The following is a 20,669-nucleotide window of genomic DNA, read 5'->3' on the forward strand; positions in this document are numbered from 1 at the left end:
TATTGGATTGAAAATTAACGTACACATTATTGGGGAAAGAAATAAAATTTCACCATCTAAGAAGTGCTTTGGAGATAAATATCCTTTCAAAGTTTCAGGGAGTTATGTGGGGTTTACTGAAGAAACACACAGAAGAAGCAAGGCCTTGGTTTGTACAAACTCTTCTTAAATGCATTGCAGTCAGAGCACAGAGCACAGCACAGAGATCTTTATCTTTACTCTATTTACACAGAGTAAGATCTGAATCCTATATACAATTATAGTTACTTGAACTCAGTCAGACTTATTGCTAGGTAAAAATGCAAAAGATTAGGCTGTTAATCATTTTAGTCATTGGGAGTTGGGCATGTATAAATTGTGCAAATAAATAAATAAATAAATAAATAATCCCATTTAGTTTGAAGTTTGGTTGACTTCAAAAAAGGGTTGGACAAATTCATGGAAATCATGGAGATCAATAGCTATTAGTCTTGATGGCAGTGTGACTGTCTGAAGGCCATCTGCTGAGAGGCTAGTGGGCTTCCTTGTGCAGTTGGTTGGCCACCATGAGAACAGACTGCTGGACTAGATGGGCCAGAGGCCCGATCCAGCAGGGCACTGCTTATGTTCTTATGTTCATTTTTCTCAAGATCATACTTGAATGATAGAATACCGTGCTTTCCAGGCAAAGGAAAGAGGTTGAACCTCTGCTACTATAGTTAAAATAATCTGGGGGCAAGTGATGTGAAATGCCCTGGCCTGAGATTCTGGAGACCCAAACGTAGCCAGATGGACAACTAACCCATCTAATTCCCTATGTTCTTACATCTGAGTTCATTTTGGGAGGTGGTGATGGTCATCTCTTTAGCCAGAATGAGCAACTCAGAAGAATGGACTTTTCATGTGAATTTTAAAAGTGTATCATACAGGCATATTTTAAAAACGCATATGCAAGTACTGCACATCTACACTAGCAGACACCTGCAGAGGATGTCAACCTTTGCTTGTTAAGAATTCATCCATCACAGGGCCCTCTGGCATAGGAACATTTGTCTATTTCTTAGCAAAAAAACACCTTTTACTTGGAGCTATTTGACATCTGTTTCTGCACCTGGATTATTACTCGCAATTCCCTTAGCTATTTAGAGCTGTGTCTATGCAGCACCAACCTCTCCCAGCCTTGCAACTTTATTATCAGTCAAGATACTCTTGGCAAATGCTGTAACACTGTTGTGCTCTTTTCTCTTCTGGTATTAAGTGGTCGTTGCAGACCAGGATATTTTGGAACACACTGTCAACGTAAGTCCTGCTATTCTTCTGGGAAATGCCAAAGTTAACTGCAGGAGACTTTTTGTCACCAAGAGACTTTTGTCACTCCGGTTGTGCTTGAAATCCATGGCTGTTGTTAACATTTAATTTTTTTTTCTTTTAAATGTAGCTTGTCAATGCTATGGCCCAGGAATATTCAATAATGATATTTGCGATCGTAGAACAGGACAGTGCCAATGCCAGACTGGATTTCAGGGGATTCTCTGTGACAGATGTGCAGTTGGGTATTTCCATTACCCTTTCTGTCGAAGTAGGTCATTATTTGTTCTTATATTTTAAGTGTTTATAAATTGTGTTCATTAGGTGAAAAGGCAGGTTATAAAGTTTAAAAAATGAAGACAAGTTAAACAGTCATTGTTGGGTCAACAATCATTGTGGTAAGAAAAAAGAATAAAGAACCTGAACACGTCATGACAATATATTGAGAACTGAATTTTGTTCTAATCCAGAGTTCTCAAATCTAAGTTTGGTGCAAAGTTATAGTTTAAAAGATTAAAAAAAGATTAAAACTGGAAGCACATTTATCTCTACATGCAGAAAAATCTCTGTCTTAAAAAAGGCTAACAGATCAAAAGACAAAATAATTACATTCTACCTCCAAATAGAATCAACTATCCACTAAATCAAGACTCTGAGATGATGGAAGTGCTATGAAGATGCTATCAATTGTCTGTACTGCAAATTGCATGTCTCCCACAAGGAGTGGCAGTGTCTTTATATTAACATATGGCAGAGAGAAAGATACAGGAATGTTGCAGGAGGCCTCCCAGTTTCAAGGGGCCTAGAGGTATTGAAGCAGCCAATATGGCAATTCAATTTTTCCAGCTGTACTTCATAGCTTCACAAAGCATGCAATATTTATTTGTTCATTTCTTAATAGTGTTTCTGCACCACCCAAATCAACAGACTCTTGTATTATACAGGGTGGTGTATAATATGTGCCACTATGTAGTTTGGGAATTAACTTTTTAACTCCAACAAGTATTACACCTCCTGTTGATAAATGCTGAGTGAATAACCACTCCATTTATTAAAAAAGCTGAAGTATGCATGCTGATATTAAGCTATTGCAGGAGGAAAGTTAAGCTTTACATCTATCATGTTAAATGTTATTAAACAGAAATCTCCTTCATTCAGTGGTATGCTGGAGCTGGCTCATACCAGCTCGCGAGAGCCAATTGTTAAATTTTCTGGAATTTTGCGAGCTAGTTGAGAAGAGCTGAGCCCCAATGCCTAGTGCAGCAATCAGCTGTTTGGCAGATTGCAGCATACCACAGTGGCAGCAATGAAGCCACTAGAGCCGGTTTACCAGCGTACCAGTGCCTTGATTTCAATCCAGTGTACCTCCATAGCTCTAAGGTAGTGATTCTTAAACTAGGGGTAGTTACCCTGAAGGTGGTAATTTGGAGATATCCTGGGGGTAATGGAACAATTTGCAATTGCTTGTTTGTGAGTCCAGGTTCCAGTTTGGGGCTGCTGCTTCTGCTGAGACGCTCGTGCAAAACAACAGTCTAGGCGAGGGGTGTTTTAGACGTTATGAAATTACAGGTAGTCCTTGTTGAACGACCACTTGTTCAGCGACTGTTTGAAGTTACGACGGTGCTGAACGAGGGGGACTTAAGTCTGTTCTTTGTAGTTGCAGCCATCATAGCATTCCCACGGTCACGTGATTGCAATTCGGGTACTTGGCTTGCAATTCGGGTACCAGCTTGCAATTAAGACGATTGCAGTGTCCCACAGTCATGTGATCGCCATTTGTGATATTCACTGCCAGCTTCCGACAAGCAAAGTCAGTGGGGAAGCTGGCAGGAGGTCACAAATGGTGATCACGTGAGCATGGGATGCTGCGACTGCACGGGATTTGCCTAAAGACCGCAACTGGAACTGCCACAACTGCCATCATAAGTTGGCGTGGTCATGTGACAGTGTGCTTTACGACTGCATTGCTACCAATGGAGTTGCCAGTTCCAATTATCATCATTACGCGAGGACTACTTGTATTTGAGACCAGGAAAAGGGCTAATTGGGTCAAACAGTTTAAGAACCACTGCTCTAAGGAGAAACTTAGATACTGGAATCAGTAAGATCTTCTGCTAAAGAGTTCTTTTTAAATTTAAATAGTTCATTTCTTGGCTTGGGTAATGAAGTGGACTGTGCACCCACTCAGCCTTGTGCGTTTACTATGTAATCCACTTCCACTGAATTCAGTGCAGCTCACCCCCTGGAAAGTGGCGATAGGATTGCAGCTTTAATTTTGGAATACTTGTTCAAGCCCTGAAAAATATTTTGGGGTTCTGTCCTTATTCAACTATCCCTGTGCTGGAAATGTCAAGCTTTGTAAAGCAGAGTAGAACAAAAGAATACAGTATTAAAGAGTCACAAGTTTTCCTACTAGTTTGGTAGGAAACTGAAGAAATCCATTGCCCAGAAGGAGAGGGGACAACATAATGCTGGGGAAAGAGAAAACCCCTCTGTGTTAAAATCCACACAGACTTTTAAAAATGACTTTGCGTTAGAGAGCAAACTCTGTGCGTTTTTGACATTAGAGTAATTTTACAAAGTCCTGATTTAGACTGAGGCTACCATAAGTAATCCCTCCATCCTGCCAGCTCTTCATTTCAGAAAATGTACATACATCTTCCAACAGATTGTTTTAAAGAATCTTTGAGCATGGTGATGTGAATTTTCATAGCAAGGATTAAATGTACATGCTGAACGTGATGATCTCAATCCAGGCTGGCCCTCTAGATGCTTATTGTAATATATATCAAATCAGCATGAATTTGTTTCTCCATGAATAGTAGTTTATCATGTTTTCTGGGAAGAAGAAACTAAGAAAAAATGTTGAATTGCTTTATTATGTTAATTCTGTTTGTATTATTTTGTTTATTATTGTTAGTTGTTTTGAATGCTTTTTTTGGTGGAAAGGCAGGATATACATGGAATGCATAATAATAATGAGCTATTTATTTATTTGTAACATTTATGCTCTGCCCCAGAGAGATCCATCTGTGCCCCTAATTTTCGCTTGAAGCCCAATTCAATGTCTAAGTTGAACAGGAAACTAAATAAATGCTTAAGTATCCAAAGAGGGCACAATAAACAGACCAAGAATCTGTAACAGACAGATAGCATTACATAATTATTAATTAATGTATTAATTAATAATTATACTTAATATGCATCAAGGGAGATTAAGATAGAAGCTCCCACTTGATATCAAAAATTGAGTATACAGTGTTTTAGGATACAACCATTTAAATAAAAGTGAACTAGCAACCATACATCCACATCTTATATCTCATATACCACAAAACACTATATATATATATATATATACACATAATGTTTGGAGCAGTATGCAGCTGTTCAACATTCATTTTGCTTTTGTTTAAAGTGATCAGCATTTTTAAATGTACATGGAACATTAAGCTTTATCCTAATCACTGACGTTGCAGAAAAGCTACATTAATCAATAGTTCCTAATTTTGCAATGTCATATAGCAATACCATAATAACTTTCCTAAATACATTTTATGGGCATTCAAGGATGGTTAAACACACACACACACACACACACTACATATATTAATATAGTGGGGCTTTTTGGAGAAAAAGACATAAGAAACTTTTTGTGTGGTGTATACCTATTTCACTGGTGGCATGACAGAGGTAGGAAATAATAGTTTTTAAAAAATTATAAACATTAACACAAAGAAGAAAATATTCCTTTCTTCATTCACCATATATTTTTACTGGAAGAAATAACTCCCTCACCCACAGAAATTAGGCTTTCATTGATTTCTTTGAAATTTGTATGGGAGGGAATTATACAGGGAATTAAAGTTATGATTTAAACAGAATGCAATGGTAAATTTGTTTCTTATTTTTCTCATCTAGAATGCAGCTGTGCTGCAGTTGGATTTGTGGACAACACATGTGGCCCTTAGGGCAATTGTCTTTGCCATGCAAATGATGCTGGGTCCAAATGCAGCCAGTTATTCATGGTTATTACAGCTCCCCCAGGTGCTTGTGCTAAGTAAACACTCAGGTTTATTTCTCTGGATTTTCACTTAGACACTTCAATTTACAAGCAAAATTTAGCTGACTTACTGGTTTTTGAAAACTGTTTTTCCTAATAGGTATTGTTAGTTTTCAGAGTTTAAAATCTAATGTAGCTTCCACAATACTTGAGATAAATTCAGTTTCATTCAATTTTGTGCTGCAAAAATGACTTCCCTATAGGAAGAAGCGCTATAGCTATAGATCAAGACAGGCCATCTGACTTTTCTAAGATCCCTGGAGCCCTCTCTGATCCCACTGCTTTGCTGAGCTCTGTTTGCATGATTATTGAAAAGTGGTGGGTAGTTTCCTGCCATTTTGAATAGAAAACACACTTAAATTGTAGTGCAATCCCTAAAATAAACTTAGTATAGTGTTGTTGGGTTTATTTTGAAAAAAGAAAAAAATGGAAAACCTTAGTTGGCCCTGCCCACTTTTCATCATCACTCTGTCCACTGTGACCCTTGTCTGCCTCCAAATGTTAAGACTTTTGTGTCCAGACCAGTGTTTCTCAACCTTGGTAACTTTCAGATGTGTGGACTTCTGGCTGGGGAATTCTGGGAGTTGAAGTCTACACATCTGAAAGTTACCAAGGTTGAGAAACACTGGTCTAGAACATTAATCTTTGTAGCTATTGGATATATCTTTGTGATTCTTTGCAGATGTAGCTTGTTTATTATGGCCCTTCTCTACTATTGAACTGTCTCATTTCTCATCTGGGGATAATTGAGAAGGCTCAGAGCCCTGCAAAGCAGCTTATATTGATTACATTTGGAATACTGCATACAGGAAGTATTTTTGACAATTTGCATGTTTTTTCTTCCTTTTTAACTCAACCCCCAGTGATTCAGTATTTCAGATGGAGACATTAATATGATAGGAACAGAGCTTTCCTTTGCTTCAAGAGCTTACTTGCATAGCTAGGGGCTACAGATGAATGAATTGACCAAGTTACATATCTGTGTTCAAAAGAGAAATGTGGAATGCATCATTCCACAAAGAAGTCGTAGCTTGCTTGAGCAAGTTTTCAAACTGTTGTAAAATGTATAAAATCAAGCTGGAGAAAGGTTTAATCTAATGATTTCCAAACTCTGGCCTCCAGTTGATGGAAGACTGGAAATTATGTCATCTTTAGACAGAAATGCCAGTCACTGGGAAAGATGGAATTTGTAGACAAAAACATGAGGACCCAGAATTGGGATACAGCATATCGCCCATCATATAGGTCCTTCAGTCTTTCTAAAATTAACATTTTTGTTCAGCTTGTCAGTGTTCAACTTATGGCTCCTACCAGGACGCATGTAATCCAACCACGGGGCAATGTGACTGTCGACCTGGTTTCATAGGCCAGCAGTGTGACAGATGTATCTCAACAACTAACAGCTTTCCTCATTGCCAAGGTAAGATTTGCAAGGACAATTCTATTTATAGAACATTGTACAATCAGCAAATGGTATGGATTTGTCTGAGATCAGGGTACTGGAGATTTTGATCAGGTCAGCTCCCAGCATAGCTTGTAATGAAGTTGATTGCTTTTGATGAAGCGCTCAGCCTCTTCACTTGAGTTGGCTTTTTGGCCAGCCCTGACTCAGCACATAGAAATGCTCTTTAGATTATAAATAGTTATTCATATTCTGAAAGAAACCTGCTGTGGGAGTAAACAGTGAAGTCACCGCCCAATAAGGTGAAATGCTTTGATCTTGAACTTGCTGTATAAAATGAGAAAAGTAACATTTTGAGAATAATGCTGCCTTTTTTAAAATTGTTAAAAAGGGGTCATCAATGAATGTGATCCTGCTGGAACCAGAGATTCTTATTCTGTAAGTATTATATTATATAATTAGCATGAAGTGATGGCAGTTAAAAAACTCATTGACCAAAGTAGTGCTGAATATATAGAGAAAGAAACAAATAGCATCATGGTAGGATTTATCTATTTTAATGACAAGTTAGAAGTGAGGAAGTTCAGCCTGTGAAAGAGATAGAGTATCATTCATCTACAGGGGTCTAGATCACCTTCAGGTATCCAAATTAGTAGATTTTAGGAACGAAATTACAAGGAAGTTGATTTAATTTCAACATTAGGGAAAAAAAAGTTGTTATCATAAGAGCTGCTTGATAGTGGGAACTGGAATATTCTGTTGCAACAGTAGAAGGCTCTTTCACCAGAAGTATTTAAACAGAGATTGAATTTCTGTCTGTCTGAAATGTCCAGGAGTCCCCAATTTTGTTGAGCTAGTAATCACATTTGGAAGGTTGACAGCATGTTGTGGATTCTCTGGCAAAGTGGCTGGGTAGGATATTTGCCCATTCACAGAATGGCTGCCATGGGAGACTTAAACCACAGTTTCATCAGAATGTTGTCACCTCCAACTCTTGTCCTGTTCCCTGAACGCTTCCTTTTACCCTACTTACTTTACTCCAGGCAAAGAACTGAGCTGCTATTGCGATCATGTTTATTTTCTATGTAAAACATGGAGATTGATAGGACAAGGACCCTTGTGTCACACTGGGGCACGCTGGTGTTTTAGGTGCCATGTGGAAAACTTTTGCCCTTGTTAGTTCTGTATCGAGCAAGACTTTTTAAAAAATATTTTCTAAAGTTGTCTCTGTTGTACAATTTTCCACATTTTGATATACAGTACTCCTCAGCTTTCACTTTGAGTCCTGCAAGTATTACAGTCAGTATAGTCTAATGTCTATTGAGTAAGGCTCACTATACCATTGGCAACTTGTTTGTTAAATCAGTTCCATACCTGTAACATTGTTCCAATCTCAATTCTCTATTTATATCGATTTACATCATTAGCTTGTTATGCTCTATAGTTTTCTTTAATGACAAATGTCTTTTCCACTTCATTGCTAGGGCTATTGTGAGTGCCTACAAAATGTAGATGGCCCAACCTGTAACATCTGTAAGCCACTTTACTGGAACCTGGCCAGAGAAAATCCTTATGGATGTGTAGGTGAGGATGCATGTAATGAAAATCAAGCCTATTTTCCCCCTATTGACTTTCAGCCCAATCCAGATCCTCCAAATCAGCTACTATTTTGTGTTCATCAGCCTTGAGAGAAATAGAGTTGAGGTTCTAAGAGATGCTACTGACAGATGGGAGTGTTTGTGAGGCCTTTCAGTGTGACATTTACTGAGATTTTGCTTTTTGAATATGTTGCAAAACACTATGCTGTTTCTACACTGTTCTACACTATACTGTTTCTACTATAATGTATTTTGCAAAATGCATAATTTGCATTATATACAGTATGTTGCAAATCAATGTATACTATATTCCTCCCTCCACAAATAATCATATCATCTATACAGTAATGTGTTTGCATCAATCTATCCTTCAAAATAGAAATTAGTACTGAACTGACATTATTAATTAATATAATGGTCAACGCTGGAAAAAGAAAATAAGGTTTTCAGGAGAATCATTACAGAAAAGAATTGATATTCAGCATGACCAAGAACAAATAAGAGAGAATAATTATTGTTCAGTTGATTTCATCTCTCAGAATCCCAATAAGTATGGAAATTGAAGGACAGATCTCAGATTCATCTGCTGTCATACTTCTCCACTCCTATCATTTTGAAGTTAATTGTGAAATAGGAAAGGTTATTTTAATTTAATATTTTGATTCAAATATTTTGATTCTGTTTTAATCTTTGGAGAGTCTTGCTTCCCTGTCCTTCATTATTTTCAACATTGTGCCTGACAGTGAGGTCTGGAGAACTGAAAAACTTGTATATTCTGTTTTGCTGCCTCATGGCTGGTCAATTGTTTTTCCACTGTGGCTGTTATTTTTTAAATCTCTGTATCCCTGTTGGAATGGCAAAGTTTGCAAGATTTTGCAGGCAGCCAAAATTAATTCCCATTTGAGGTGTTTTACTCTATATGTAATAAGATAGACACAGCATGAGGAACAAAGAAGTGAATAGCTTGAATGTTCTGGACCTCACAGTATATAAAAGTTCCAACTTTGAGTATTGTGTAAAGAAAATTAAGTCTGTCTATCAATTGTATAAAACCACCAGAACCCAAATGTCCAGGATTTGTCACTTGATTAGTGGACTCTAGTAGTATACTCAATTTTTCATTAGCTGGGATTCAGATAGTTTTGTTTGCCTTTACAGACTGCCAGTGTGACGTAGCTGGAGCACTAAGTGGAATCAGAGAGTGTCAGCAGGTAAAAGCATTTTGTTCACTAACAGTTTACCTAACATATTGTTTACATTTTACAAAATTTTATTAAAGAAGTTTTTTTTACACAGTAAAAACAATACAAATTTATTTTTATAGTAATTTTATTAAAGATTACAATTACAACAGTAAAAACGAATACACACTAAAAAAAGAAAAGAAAAAATAAGAAAAAATAGAGGGTACTGAAAAGAAAGAAAAAATTAGAGAAAAATAGAAGAGGAATTGAAAGAAAAAATAAGAATATAGTAAAGAAGAAGAAAAGAAATATATAAAGAAGTGACTTCCCCCTTAATCACAAGTATTAACAATTTTAGTAACTTATCACCTTCTCTTAAAATACAACAAATGATCTCTTCTTCCCATATCCCACCTCTTATCTATAAAAAAATCCATAAAGCCTCATCATTTCAGTCCTGATGTCAGCAAAAGTCCATTAAAGGTTACTAGAGATAACAATATATCTATATTAACCTTGATCAAATAAATCAACTTCATATCCCTTCCTTTTAATTCTAACAATCTTGATCTTTAGTACCTTCAAATAATGTCATAGAATTTATTTCTTTTAATTTTTCTTTGTCCCTTCTCACAAAAGTCTTCAAAACTTTAGCAAGCCTCTTTTGTAAATTCAGTATAGGAAAATTATACAGGTTACTCTCTTGGTTTGTTATTTGTATGTCCCTTTTAATTATTAAGACATCAACTAGTTTCTTTTGTATGTCCAGTGTAACATCTTTTTGCATGTTATTCTTGTAGCCTGTCATTTTAAAATCCATTTTCAAATCAATCTTGATCTTGTCAGGTGAAACGTGTTCCTCTTCCATAGCATCTTTTAAACACAGTCTGTCTATAGAGGCAGACACTCTTTAAATTAACTTCTGGGTTCATTGTTCGAAAATATCCTTCAATATGTCCAATGTTAAAATATTTTGCTTCATTCTGTAATTGTTGAATTTGAGTGTTCTTCTTTAATGGTAATCTTTAGTTCTTTCTAGTTCTCTCTCGTGTCCAATTTTAAAGTCTTATTTTTTTTTAATTCAGAACATAAACATTTTCCCATGGGAATAATTCTTTATAATTAATTTCAAAATCTTATTTCTAATTTATCTGGACCTTTAGTTTGTTTGTAACTTACTAAAATCAAAGTTTTATTCACCCTTTTGCTGTTTATTCCAAAAAAAAAATTTTTTTAAGCTCTTAAACTTGTAGTTAAAACTTCTTTCGCTAAGGAAGGAAACTCACCTGGTGCTATAAAACCTGTTGATCCAAAGGTTCCTAATAGCTGAAACGCAGTGAACAAGCAATTTCCAAAAGTGATTAGAAAAGGAAGTATGTAAACGTAGTGTCCTTTCAAAGGTGCTGACCACAGTTTGAGAAAGATGGTTATCCCCTCGTCTTCCAGAGCTCTAAATCCACTGGAATCTGTTATCTTGTGATCTCAAGTCCTCTCCTTGCCCAGAGATCTCAAGTCTTCTCCTTGTCCAGAGAGGAATTATTGAAGAGCCAGTCAACTCTTTGGCTCTTCATTCTGTTCTGGTTGTTGGCTCTGCTTTTTTCATAGCCGTCTTCAGTCCTCTATTTCTTCCCCAGAAGTCCAAAGCTTTATGTGGTCTAGGGCTGCAAGAGTTGTGGCTAGTGATGTCATCATGATGATATTAGAATGGGCAGGGCTGAATGTTTGGGCCTTTTTGTGGTATGTGTTTAGGATTTTTAGAGTTCTAAGGCAAAAAACAGGTGACTTGCCTTTAATCCTTGCTGAGGGTTAAGGTACCCATTTTACACTTTAGCTCCCAGAACAGGAAAAATTACCCTGATTTTGAGTGGGGTTCAGCATTTTTAAGCCCTCACTGAAATCCCATTCTCCATGCAAAAAAAGTCTCTGATTACTCCAGGGGCTCTAGGACTCAAACAAAATACTGTGAGGAGCATGTGACTACTGTGGGATGCACTATTCTAATCTATGTATGAGTCTTCTCCTGAAAAATAAGGTAGACCAAATGCCAAAGAATGAAGGGGCCTTCTCAGTTATGGGCTATCTACCCATTTTAATGGCAAAGCTATTTTGATTTTCTAAAACCTTTTACTTAGGTTGTAATTCTAACATAGTTTTAGTTTGGTGAATTATACTCTTTGTTCTATTCTGTTCTTTTTTTAGTGATGCAATTTAATGTTCTGCTCAGCTTCGTTCTTTGCCTTTGCTTTTTAATTTCTTTATCACACTATAAGCATCATGGAGAACATTAAAAACAACCTACTGTGTTAAATATAATCTAAATAACTAAATCTCAAGTTGTAGATGATTTGTGGAGTTCAACACTCCATAAAAAGTCTCTCATTCTTATCAGTAATGAGAAAGATCTTCCTCCATAATTCATTGGGAAGGGTCACTAATAGAAGACTCTCAGATTTTGGCTCCAGGAACTTGTGAAGAAAAGAATTTAATGGAAATGTGAGCATATGTTCTGATGTTATTAGAACAATTGTTAAATATATTTCACCTTATAAAAGTGGCTGCAGTTGAAAGTTATTTGAAATATGACAGGTCACAAGAGAATGTTTTCATCTGTTATACTGCCTACAACCTATTTTCTGAATTGTAGGAAGACTTCAAACATGTGCATTCTAAAGAAGTCATCCAGTCAAATATTCTCTTTGTGACTTTATGCCCATTTACCACTTAATGTCCAAAGCTTTCCTCTGTGCTACTGTTGATATCAATGGAAAGGTTGAAACTCTCCTTGTTTTTTCATTCCAACCCTCCCCTTATAGTTGGATGGTGAATGTTACTGCAAACCTAATGTTTGTGGAGGCTCTTGTGATACTTGTGAAGTTGGTTATTATGGCCTGGAAATCAAGAATTATTTTGGGTGTCAAGGTACAGTATGGTTTATTGATAGCAAAGCTTTGATACAGGATAATGGATTTCTGAAAAGATTGTTTATACATTATTGCTACATAACAGCTTTGCCACAAACATTTTGGAATGTTTCTTACAAGTGTACAACTTTGAACTTCTGAGTAAAACCTAGGAGGTTTCATCTGCCTCAGTAAACTTCAGTTATGATAGTTAATGGGTATTTCAAGAGAGACAATATAGAACAAACAACAAACAAAGTTGTAATTCATAGCCTTTTGCTACAATTTAATATAATCAAACTCATTTATAATTGTAGTTTTTCATAAATATTTTGCTTAAATAATATTTTAAAATAGATGGCCAACATAATAAATATTCAATCTTTTGCAAAATGTTTTAAATTTTAGTATAAGAACCAGTTAGAAGATGGTCTCTTCTTCAGTAGTAGCCCTCAAGAAAAGGTGGACAGACCTCTGTTGGAAGTGCTGTATGATCCAGACTCCTTACAGATGAGATAGTCTTTAATGCTCTTTCTCATTCTGTGATTGAAAAATACTTTGTTCATCTCTCTTTCTCTAGAAACCTACAGTACTTCTTGTAGTGTGTTGTATTTGTTCTCTGATCAAAAGTTGATTTGATTCTATTTTTCACTTGCAGGATGCCAGTGTAATGTGGGAGGGTCCGTAAGCCATGTCTGCAATGACCTATCAGGTGACTGCCAATGCAGACAGCACATAGTTGGGAAAACTTGCAAAGAGTAAGTAAGATGGGAAGGCTTGTTTTGCAGTCATCTTTCCTCAGTTATGGAAAACATAGGAAAATCGCAAGCTACCTATGTTTTCCTCATACTGCAAAGAACCCACAAGGATTAAGGAAAGAAAAACAGAATAACTACAAAGTGTCTTTTGTTAGGCACTATTAGGCATTATCTGTCTGGAAGCAATCTTCATGATCTAGTGTGAAGTAAGCTGCTGGTTACATTTCAAATTACAATATTTAAATAGCCTCTACCACTCCCTAGAGGGATTCATGGAGCTGCACCCCAGTTGTGGAATTCCACCCAACAAGCTGCCCATTCGCTCCTTTCTTTTTAATTTTGCCTTTGGTGAAGTCAGTTTTGTTTAAGTCTGTGTTTAATGCTAATTCTGATAGTTTGCCTGTTAGTGCTGTGCTATTTCTCTTTGCTATTTTTATATTAATCTATGTACTATAAAAATATTATCTATATGTTATAGCATGATTTGAATTTTTGGATTATTTTGAAGTCTATTTTTTAGAGGCAAAGCAGGAAATAAGGTACTTAAATAAATAAGAAAATATATTGTTGATGTTAGCTAAATGAAAGCTTCATGCAAAGTGTACTTAGCTAAGGATCCTATGAGCAGGAGGCAGGTTATTGTCTTAAATGCAGATTTTCCAATGGCATTATGAAAAACAGGATGGTGGACTAGATAAATATTTGACCCAGTAGAGCAATATTTGTAGTCTTAAGTTTATGTTAATATATAACACATTAATGTTCATAAAGAAAGCAAGGAATTGTTATTATCTCATTTCTGAAAGGCCTGAAAAGAATTACTACTTACCTGATTTACATCACATGAAGTTTGAAATTGAGGATGGTACATCTCCTAGTGGAAGAGGAGTCCGGTTTGGTTATGATCCTCAAGAATTTCCTGGCTTTAGTTGGAGAGGTTATGTGCAGATGTCTTCAATACAGGCATGTACTTTATTTCTGTCCAGATACGTTGTATAAATTAATCTTGGTCTGACTGGATCATCTCTTTAATTCTGCTTAAAATTTTCACAGATTTTAATTCCTTTCTTTAGATCAGCATACTCCCTGTCTAGATGTGTTGGATCATGACACCTATCATCCCTAGCAAAGATAGGAAAGATGATAGTTGTGATCTAACACATTTGAAATGGACGTTAGGAAAAACTTTTTTAGGTGGTGAAAGATGAGATGGAGAATAGAGCAACCTTTAATAAAATTTGGTTTGTTCATTACACTGTCTGCAGAAAGATCTAAGTGATGATTCCGTCTAATTTTTCCAGCAGTAACTAAGATATCCTAGAACAGCAGACTGATATATACCTAAAACGTTTTCACAACAATTATGTGCTTGGGCTTTATATAAGCGATGGGATCACATGGTTCTTCTATAGCCATGTAAAAACATTTCACGTGACTTTTTTTGAGCAGCAGTGTTAGCGAATTAACAGAATGGCAGTGTTTTTCAACCCACTAAGAGTGGTAGTGTGTTACAAAACCCAATTTTTTATATGAAAAAAAAATATGGGTACCATCTTAATACAAAAAGAAGAGGAAGATCTTCAGAAATTAGATTTACTATAGCTTTTGATTAGTTAATCAAATTCCTTTTAACAATGTTTGTTTATTTAGCTTTGAGATTGATTAGAACTCCATGTTTGCCCCAACACCAATTAAAATGTAATTTATATATGTAGTTAAAGCTGAAAGCAGCTTGTTGGGAATAATGAGAATTATTCTTGGCTAATTTCTGTGACATTGATTTATGAGACATGTGACTGTAGCCCATCTACTTCTACTGTACTTGCGAACATCACATTTGAAAGTAAGGATAGTAAGGTAGTATGATTAGCTTCTGAGGGAGGAATGGAGGTCATGCTCTGTTTCCCCCATGAATATATCTCAATCAAATTTTTATTACAGTCATAGACCAGCATAGTGAATATATCTGTTCTTCTCTTTCCACCTTGACAACTGTATTTGGGAGGAAAACAAACATTAAGTTTGATTTATGCCATTGTAGACTCAGAATGGTGGTAACAGATGATATAAGAAAGAGTTAATATATTTTAAAAAGGATGATTTTGAAAAAAATGATTGTTTTCAAACAGTTGTAAGAAAAGGAGTAATGTATGGAACTCTTTCCAACTCTTTCCCCCTGCATTGTTAACATTAAGTTGGATTCTCTTGATAGCAAGCTACAAAACAATGTTAATATATTAAAGGGGGAAACATCCTACTTTTCAAATATCTCATATAAAATTGGTCAGAGAACAGCCATAATACAAGGCATATAATACTTGATTGTTGGAATGCAACTTTTCACCAGATTAATATCAAAGTTAATTGAATAACACTACCTGACACCACAGTCCCTCACAGATTAAGTGGGCAATCATACCAGAAATTAAGACCCCTGAATTCAGTGGGGCTTACTCCCAGATAGATGAATATAAGGACACAGCCTTGGAGTGAGCATTATGCTATTGACAAATAAGGCGTCATGCTAGATTCATCAACTTATATACTCGATAGCTATCATTTAGTACTGGAGGTCTTTGTGAATGTTGTATCCCCTTTGGACCTACAATAAAGTTTATAAGTAGTGTCTGCATTTTCTAATGTTTCTAGATGTTTTCTGTCTTTCGGTGGTAGTTTTAAGTAATTTGCTTTCCTTTCCTCTTCTTTGCTTCTTATTTTCCCAGCCAGAGGTGGTAGTTCCTGTCACTGTGGCTTCTTCTAAGCTCTTCCATATAGTACTGCACTATGTCAGCTTGGTTTCAAAACACTCTAAAGGGAAGATCTCAGTTGCTGAGGGAAAGCATTTTGACCCTAATAACGCTTGTAAGTGAATTATATTTCTTGCTAGGTTTGCCTGTCTTCTCTCTTACTTAATGCAGAAAAGGCTTCTTTCTCTATGTATTCAGCTGCATGTGTGTATCTATTTAGAGAGAGAGAGAGAGAGGGTTTGTTTTTCCTTATAGATATTGAACATTTTGCTTGCATGGCTTATCCTTTTGGCACTTTATGGCTGTCTGTCTTTTTCTTGTTTTATTAACTTCCATTTTACAGAATGAAGTCAGGATAACTTTGAGTGTGAAGAAACCAAAACCCTATTTATTTCATGTTATCTTGAGGTATATAAATCCTGGAACTGCAATAGTATCTGGCCACATAACCGCTTATCAATCTCGGACCTTAAAAGGTAGGTGAGCAGGATGGATGCAGAACTCAGCAAATGACTGAAGTTCAGTGCAGTTCAGAGTGTCATTTAACAAGGCTTGTTTACATGATCCAGTGAGTTTTGCGCAGTTTGTAGTTTCTCACTCAGAGCTTGATCTTTCCATCTTTCATTCTGGGCAGGACTGTGATGGATGTTGTGCCAGCCATGCTATTTTTTTTTTGGCATGCATGTTCTTTGGTATTTTTTTCCCACATGTAGGCAGTGCTTGTTCAACATGCTTAATCTGTTCTCTTAAAAACCAGGAGTTGCTTGCTTTTGTATAACATTGTATGCTTCGTTGATGGTAATTGTCCATTTGTGTGTGCGTGCATTTGAATTAATATGCTGTGCCAATCCAGCCTATTTACTTAGTTCAATATATTATGTAACCTCAGAAAATTGGGATCATTCTGTTATTGGTTTAAATGTGCTGTGTGATCCCAGTGATGTGTGTGTTCTAAGTGTTTTAAATCACAAGTTCCTTTGACTGAAGATATTTGAAAACTCACATAACAATATTCTAATGAAGCACATGATTTTTAGGCGATAAATTGAATTGGCATCCTGACTCAGTTCAAGATAGATTCCGTGCATCCCCACTATACCTATGGGTGATCTGTGTGCCCTTTTTTATGGCTGCAGAAGTGACATATAAGTCCATAGTGGCAGAAATATCCTACAGTATTTGGTCCTAAATGTGGAACAAATTGTTTTCCTTACTCTGGGTGTAAGCAGGGTCAGGCTAAAGAAAAGCATAAAGCCCCCGGCAACTCAGATGTCTTGCTCTTCCTTTAAAAAAAACAAACAAACACTTTAGTTATCTTTGAACAAGTGATCATGTAAACAAGCCCTATAACCCAGCTAATTAAACAATTTTCAGTTGCTGTACTTTTCTAGTATCCTTTGTTGTCACAAAGGATGCCGACTTGCATGTCATGCTCATGGCCTTCATAATCCATATTTCTCTCTGCTTACCATTATTCAATCTTTAGTACTGACAGATGTTTCCTCAGGTGCTTTCAGAGACAGTGATTTTGGCAGACTTGCTTTTGGCTTTAATCATGTATATTTAAAAGGTACCATCTCCAGCCTCAATATAGCAAGCTGTGTTATTTAACAGAGAGATTAGGACTTGAAATATGGGCCCGTTGTCTAAGAGGTAATACAGTGTGAATACTACATATACTGGAATTTGGCTAGATCAGTGTTTCTCAAACTTGGCAACTTTAAGATTTGTGGACTTCAACTCCCAGAATTCCCTAGCCAGCATGTTGCCAAGTTTGACAAGTTTGAGAAACATTGGGCTAGATGAATTATAAATATTTAAAACTGTAGTCTGTGAGTGCTGCTAAGAGACATTGGAAAATATATCTATTACACAGGTATAGTTGATGGACATCTTGTATTGCTGACAACTCCCTTGAGCATCCATTCATTGGCAAATTTAAGTTGGTTGCCATGAAATGGGTAAAGTTTGCTTTTGAGGAGCTTCATGGTTAAATTTAGGATTCTTTTTGTTTGAATGCCATAAGCAGCAAAATGTTTTGAATTTACCTGAGAATAAAATAATTGTCTCCATGTTCTTGTCTAACTTTGTTTCCTGACTTTATGTGCCCAACTCAGTCTGGTACTTACTGTATATCCCAGCGTCCAACATATTTCACACAACGTTCATATAGAAACTATACTTTAATCTTTGCTTAGAAACCAGGATTTGATCTGTAAGCAGAGATTAACCACAGTTTCTCAGTTCAGATATCACAGAAAATTCCAGCTTTAATAAGGTAAGATGTAAGCTCCAAAGCTGGGTACATAAATATGGATAAATATGGATAAAATATGGACACATGGCTTGTTCTGTTCTTTTAAGTCACACTTTATTGATCTAAAATCATTGCATCAGAATCAAGCTGTAGATTCTCCAGGGAGTGGTATCCATGCTGGCAAATCCGGTGTGAACAATGAACTCCTGTCCTTTTCTTAGGCTTTTCATTGGCTGACCATCTAATTTGAATTAAGAAATGTTATTGTTGAATGAATAATCTTCAGTAAATTATTAATTTAATTATTTTCCATCAGGGACTCATCAGAGCAAAGACATTTTCTTCCCACTCAGTAGAGAGCCAGCTTTTGTAACTGTTCCAGGAAAAAGTTTTGCAGATTCGTTTTTATTGGGACCTGGAACCTGGATGTTTAAAATCATAGTGGAGGGTGTCCTTCTGGTAAGAAAAAGATCTATCATAAATAATGTTTATATTTTGGGAAATAATTCTCTTCTGGAGTGCTCCCAAACAAATAAAATGGAAATGTCTGTTAAGAAAGTTAAATCTCACACTGGAATAAAGAATGAGCCAGTCACGTGCTTCAAGAGCTGGTACTAGAATCTGAATTATACTCAAGATTCATTCCTGTAGAGGCAGTAGGAGTCTAGTGGATCCTGAATACAGGATTGTGCTTTTGAACCACAATTCCACATAGGATTACATGGGAATCTGTTTCAGTATGAGGAGATTACATCTTGGTTGATACCTATTATATGATATGTGAATGGTATTATTAATCCTGAGTGGACTCTGGACTGAACCTTGTTTGCAAATGTATATTATAGCCTTCTCCAAGTTGAGTGTTCCCAGATGTGTGGACTTTTACTCCCAGTTCCCTAGCCAACATCTCTATTGCTGATAATTCTGGGAATTGAAGTTCACATATCTGGAGTATGCACAGGCTGGAAAAAGCTGGTTTATTAGATAACTCTGTTGAAACATTCATGTAATAGATGTATGGACATTAATATGCTTATGCTAGTATTGTTTTGTCATCCCAGGATTACTTAGTCCTCTTACCAAGTGACTACTATGAAGCATCCATCTTGCAATTTCCAGTTGTACAGCCTTGCACATATTCAGGATATGTCACAACAGATAAGTTAGTATCTCAGGGACATTAATGGATCTTTTGTTGTGGTTGTCTAAAAGTTATGTTGATGTTCCAGTTAAACACTTTCTTCTTTTTCTTTTCAAGTTGTTTACAATATGAATACTTGCCACTAGACAAATATTACTGTGTTCTTGGTACAGAAGTAACATTTTTCTTGCACGGAGGAGAATACAGGAAAATAAACTTCCAACAGCCAACAGCCAAACATCCAGTGATGTCTCATATCAGTGGTCGAGAGGTAAGATATCCTTATAGGACAAAATTGGTCACATAGCGCCTACCTCCTGGCAGTCTATATAATTGAAAACACTACAGGATATATATATTGTATAAAATAGATAAATTTCTTCCTCTCTCCAAGGGGTGTGTGTGTGTAGAAGTCATATAAAACCCCCAAAAAGAGACATGACTAAATTTAGCATCAGTATTTCCCTGCTCTGAGTGCTTAGGGAAGATGGACTGTATATACCATTCTGTAACTTTGCCACAGCATGTGCCAGATTGATACATTTTAGTTCTGCTTATCTTCTTTCTGGATCCATGGGCACATTGAGAATTTTGGGGGCATGTTGTGGGTGCTCTCACAAAACTATGGCCAACAGGGAGTTTCTCTTATGGCTGCCAGGGGAGATGTGAATAATCATGAAGTGCTTTTTTATTAGAAGGCAGACTGATGTGGTTGCCTTACCTCTATTTGCTTATGCTTCAGGATATCCCAACCACTCTGCTTCTCTTCTCTTTTTCTGGGCAGGTTGGTGGACCAGTGGATGCAGCCATCCGCCATCTTTGTTTTCTAAAGATCCATACACTACCCATGTAAGCCCTAGAGGCATTCTGAAATACTGTATGAAGATGACACTGAATGCTGGAGTTTTGTCTTATAGCACACTACTTCTCATTTAATTAAAAATCTAATTAAAAGAAAACAGGTGGGGTAGGGAGACTAGCTAATGCCACAAGAGATATCTGCAGGGACATGGACACCATGTTGGAGACTCAAAGTGTAAAGAAAGTATTAACTCTGGGGGATGCAGAGGACAATAGTTATTATTTTCCTAGCAAAAAAAAGCATTGACAGGTTTACTTCCCTATTACCTGGGATTTAGTCTGAGGGTTCAGGTGGTATTTGCTAAAGTTAAGCAAGCGTTAATACCTGGAAGGGAAACTGCTTGGCAACTGATCTGTATAGCCTTATATTGCTCTCCTTTGCTTTAAAACCCTATGTGGTTGTTTAGTGTATGAAAGAGGATAGTATCCCTCCATTACTCTGATAACATCCAAGCATGACTTGAATCTTCT

General features: G+C 36.5%; 1 protein-coding gene across 2 annotated transcripts in view; it reads left to right on the forward strand.

Annotated features, from left to right (window-relative positions):
• The window catches only part of LAMA3 (laminin subunit alpha 3), a 160,518-nt gene that overhangs the window by 40,810 nt on the left and 99,039 nt on the right, over positions 1–20,669 (forward strand). The window contains exons 12-24 of one of the 2 annotated variants that reach the window (XM_088130669.1): positions 1,238–1,278; positions 1,418–1,558; positions 6,633–6,770; positions 7,144–7,190; positions 8,237–8,336; positions 9,509–9,561; positions 12,348–12,453; positions 13,093–13,192; positions 13,999–14,155; positions 16,283–16,415; positions 18,513–18,655; positions 19,258–19,358; positions 19,455–19,608. In XM_088130669.1, coding sequence (XP_087986795.1) covers positions 1,238–1,278; positions 1,418–1,558; positions 6,633–6,770; positions 7,144–7,190; positions 8,237–8,336; positions 9,509–9,561; positions 12,348–12,453; positions 13,093–13,192; positions 13,999–14,155; positions 16,283–16,415; positions 18,513–18,655; positions 19,258–19,358; positions 19,455–19,608 — 1,414 coding nt within the window. Of the gene's footprint in view, positions 1–1,237; positions 1,279–1,417; positions 1,559–6,632; positions 6,771–7,143; positions 7,191–8,236; positions 8,337–9,508; positions 9,562–12,347; positions 12,454–13,092; positions 13,193–13,998; positions 14,156–15,915; positions 16,055–16,282; positions 16,416–18,512; positions 18,656–19,257; positions 19,359–19,454; positions 19,609–20,669 lie in introns of both variants that reach the window. The other variant, XM_088130668.1, reaches the window with a different exon arrangement.

Source organism: Python bivittatus, unplaced genomic scaffold (assembly GCF_059951505.1).
Source record: "Python bivittatus isolate LINGU-HERP-01145 unplaced genomic scaffold, Pbiv_v1 ctg000840_np1212, whole genome shotgun sequence".
Lineage (NCBI taxonomy): Eukaryota > Metazoa > Chordata > Lepidosauria > Squamata > Pythonidae > Python > Python bivittatus.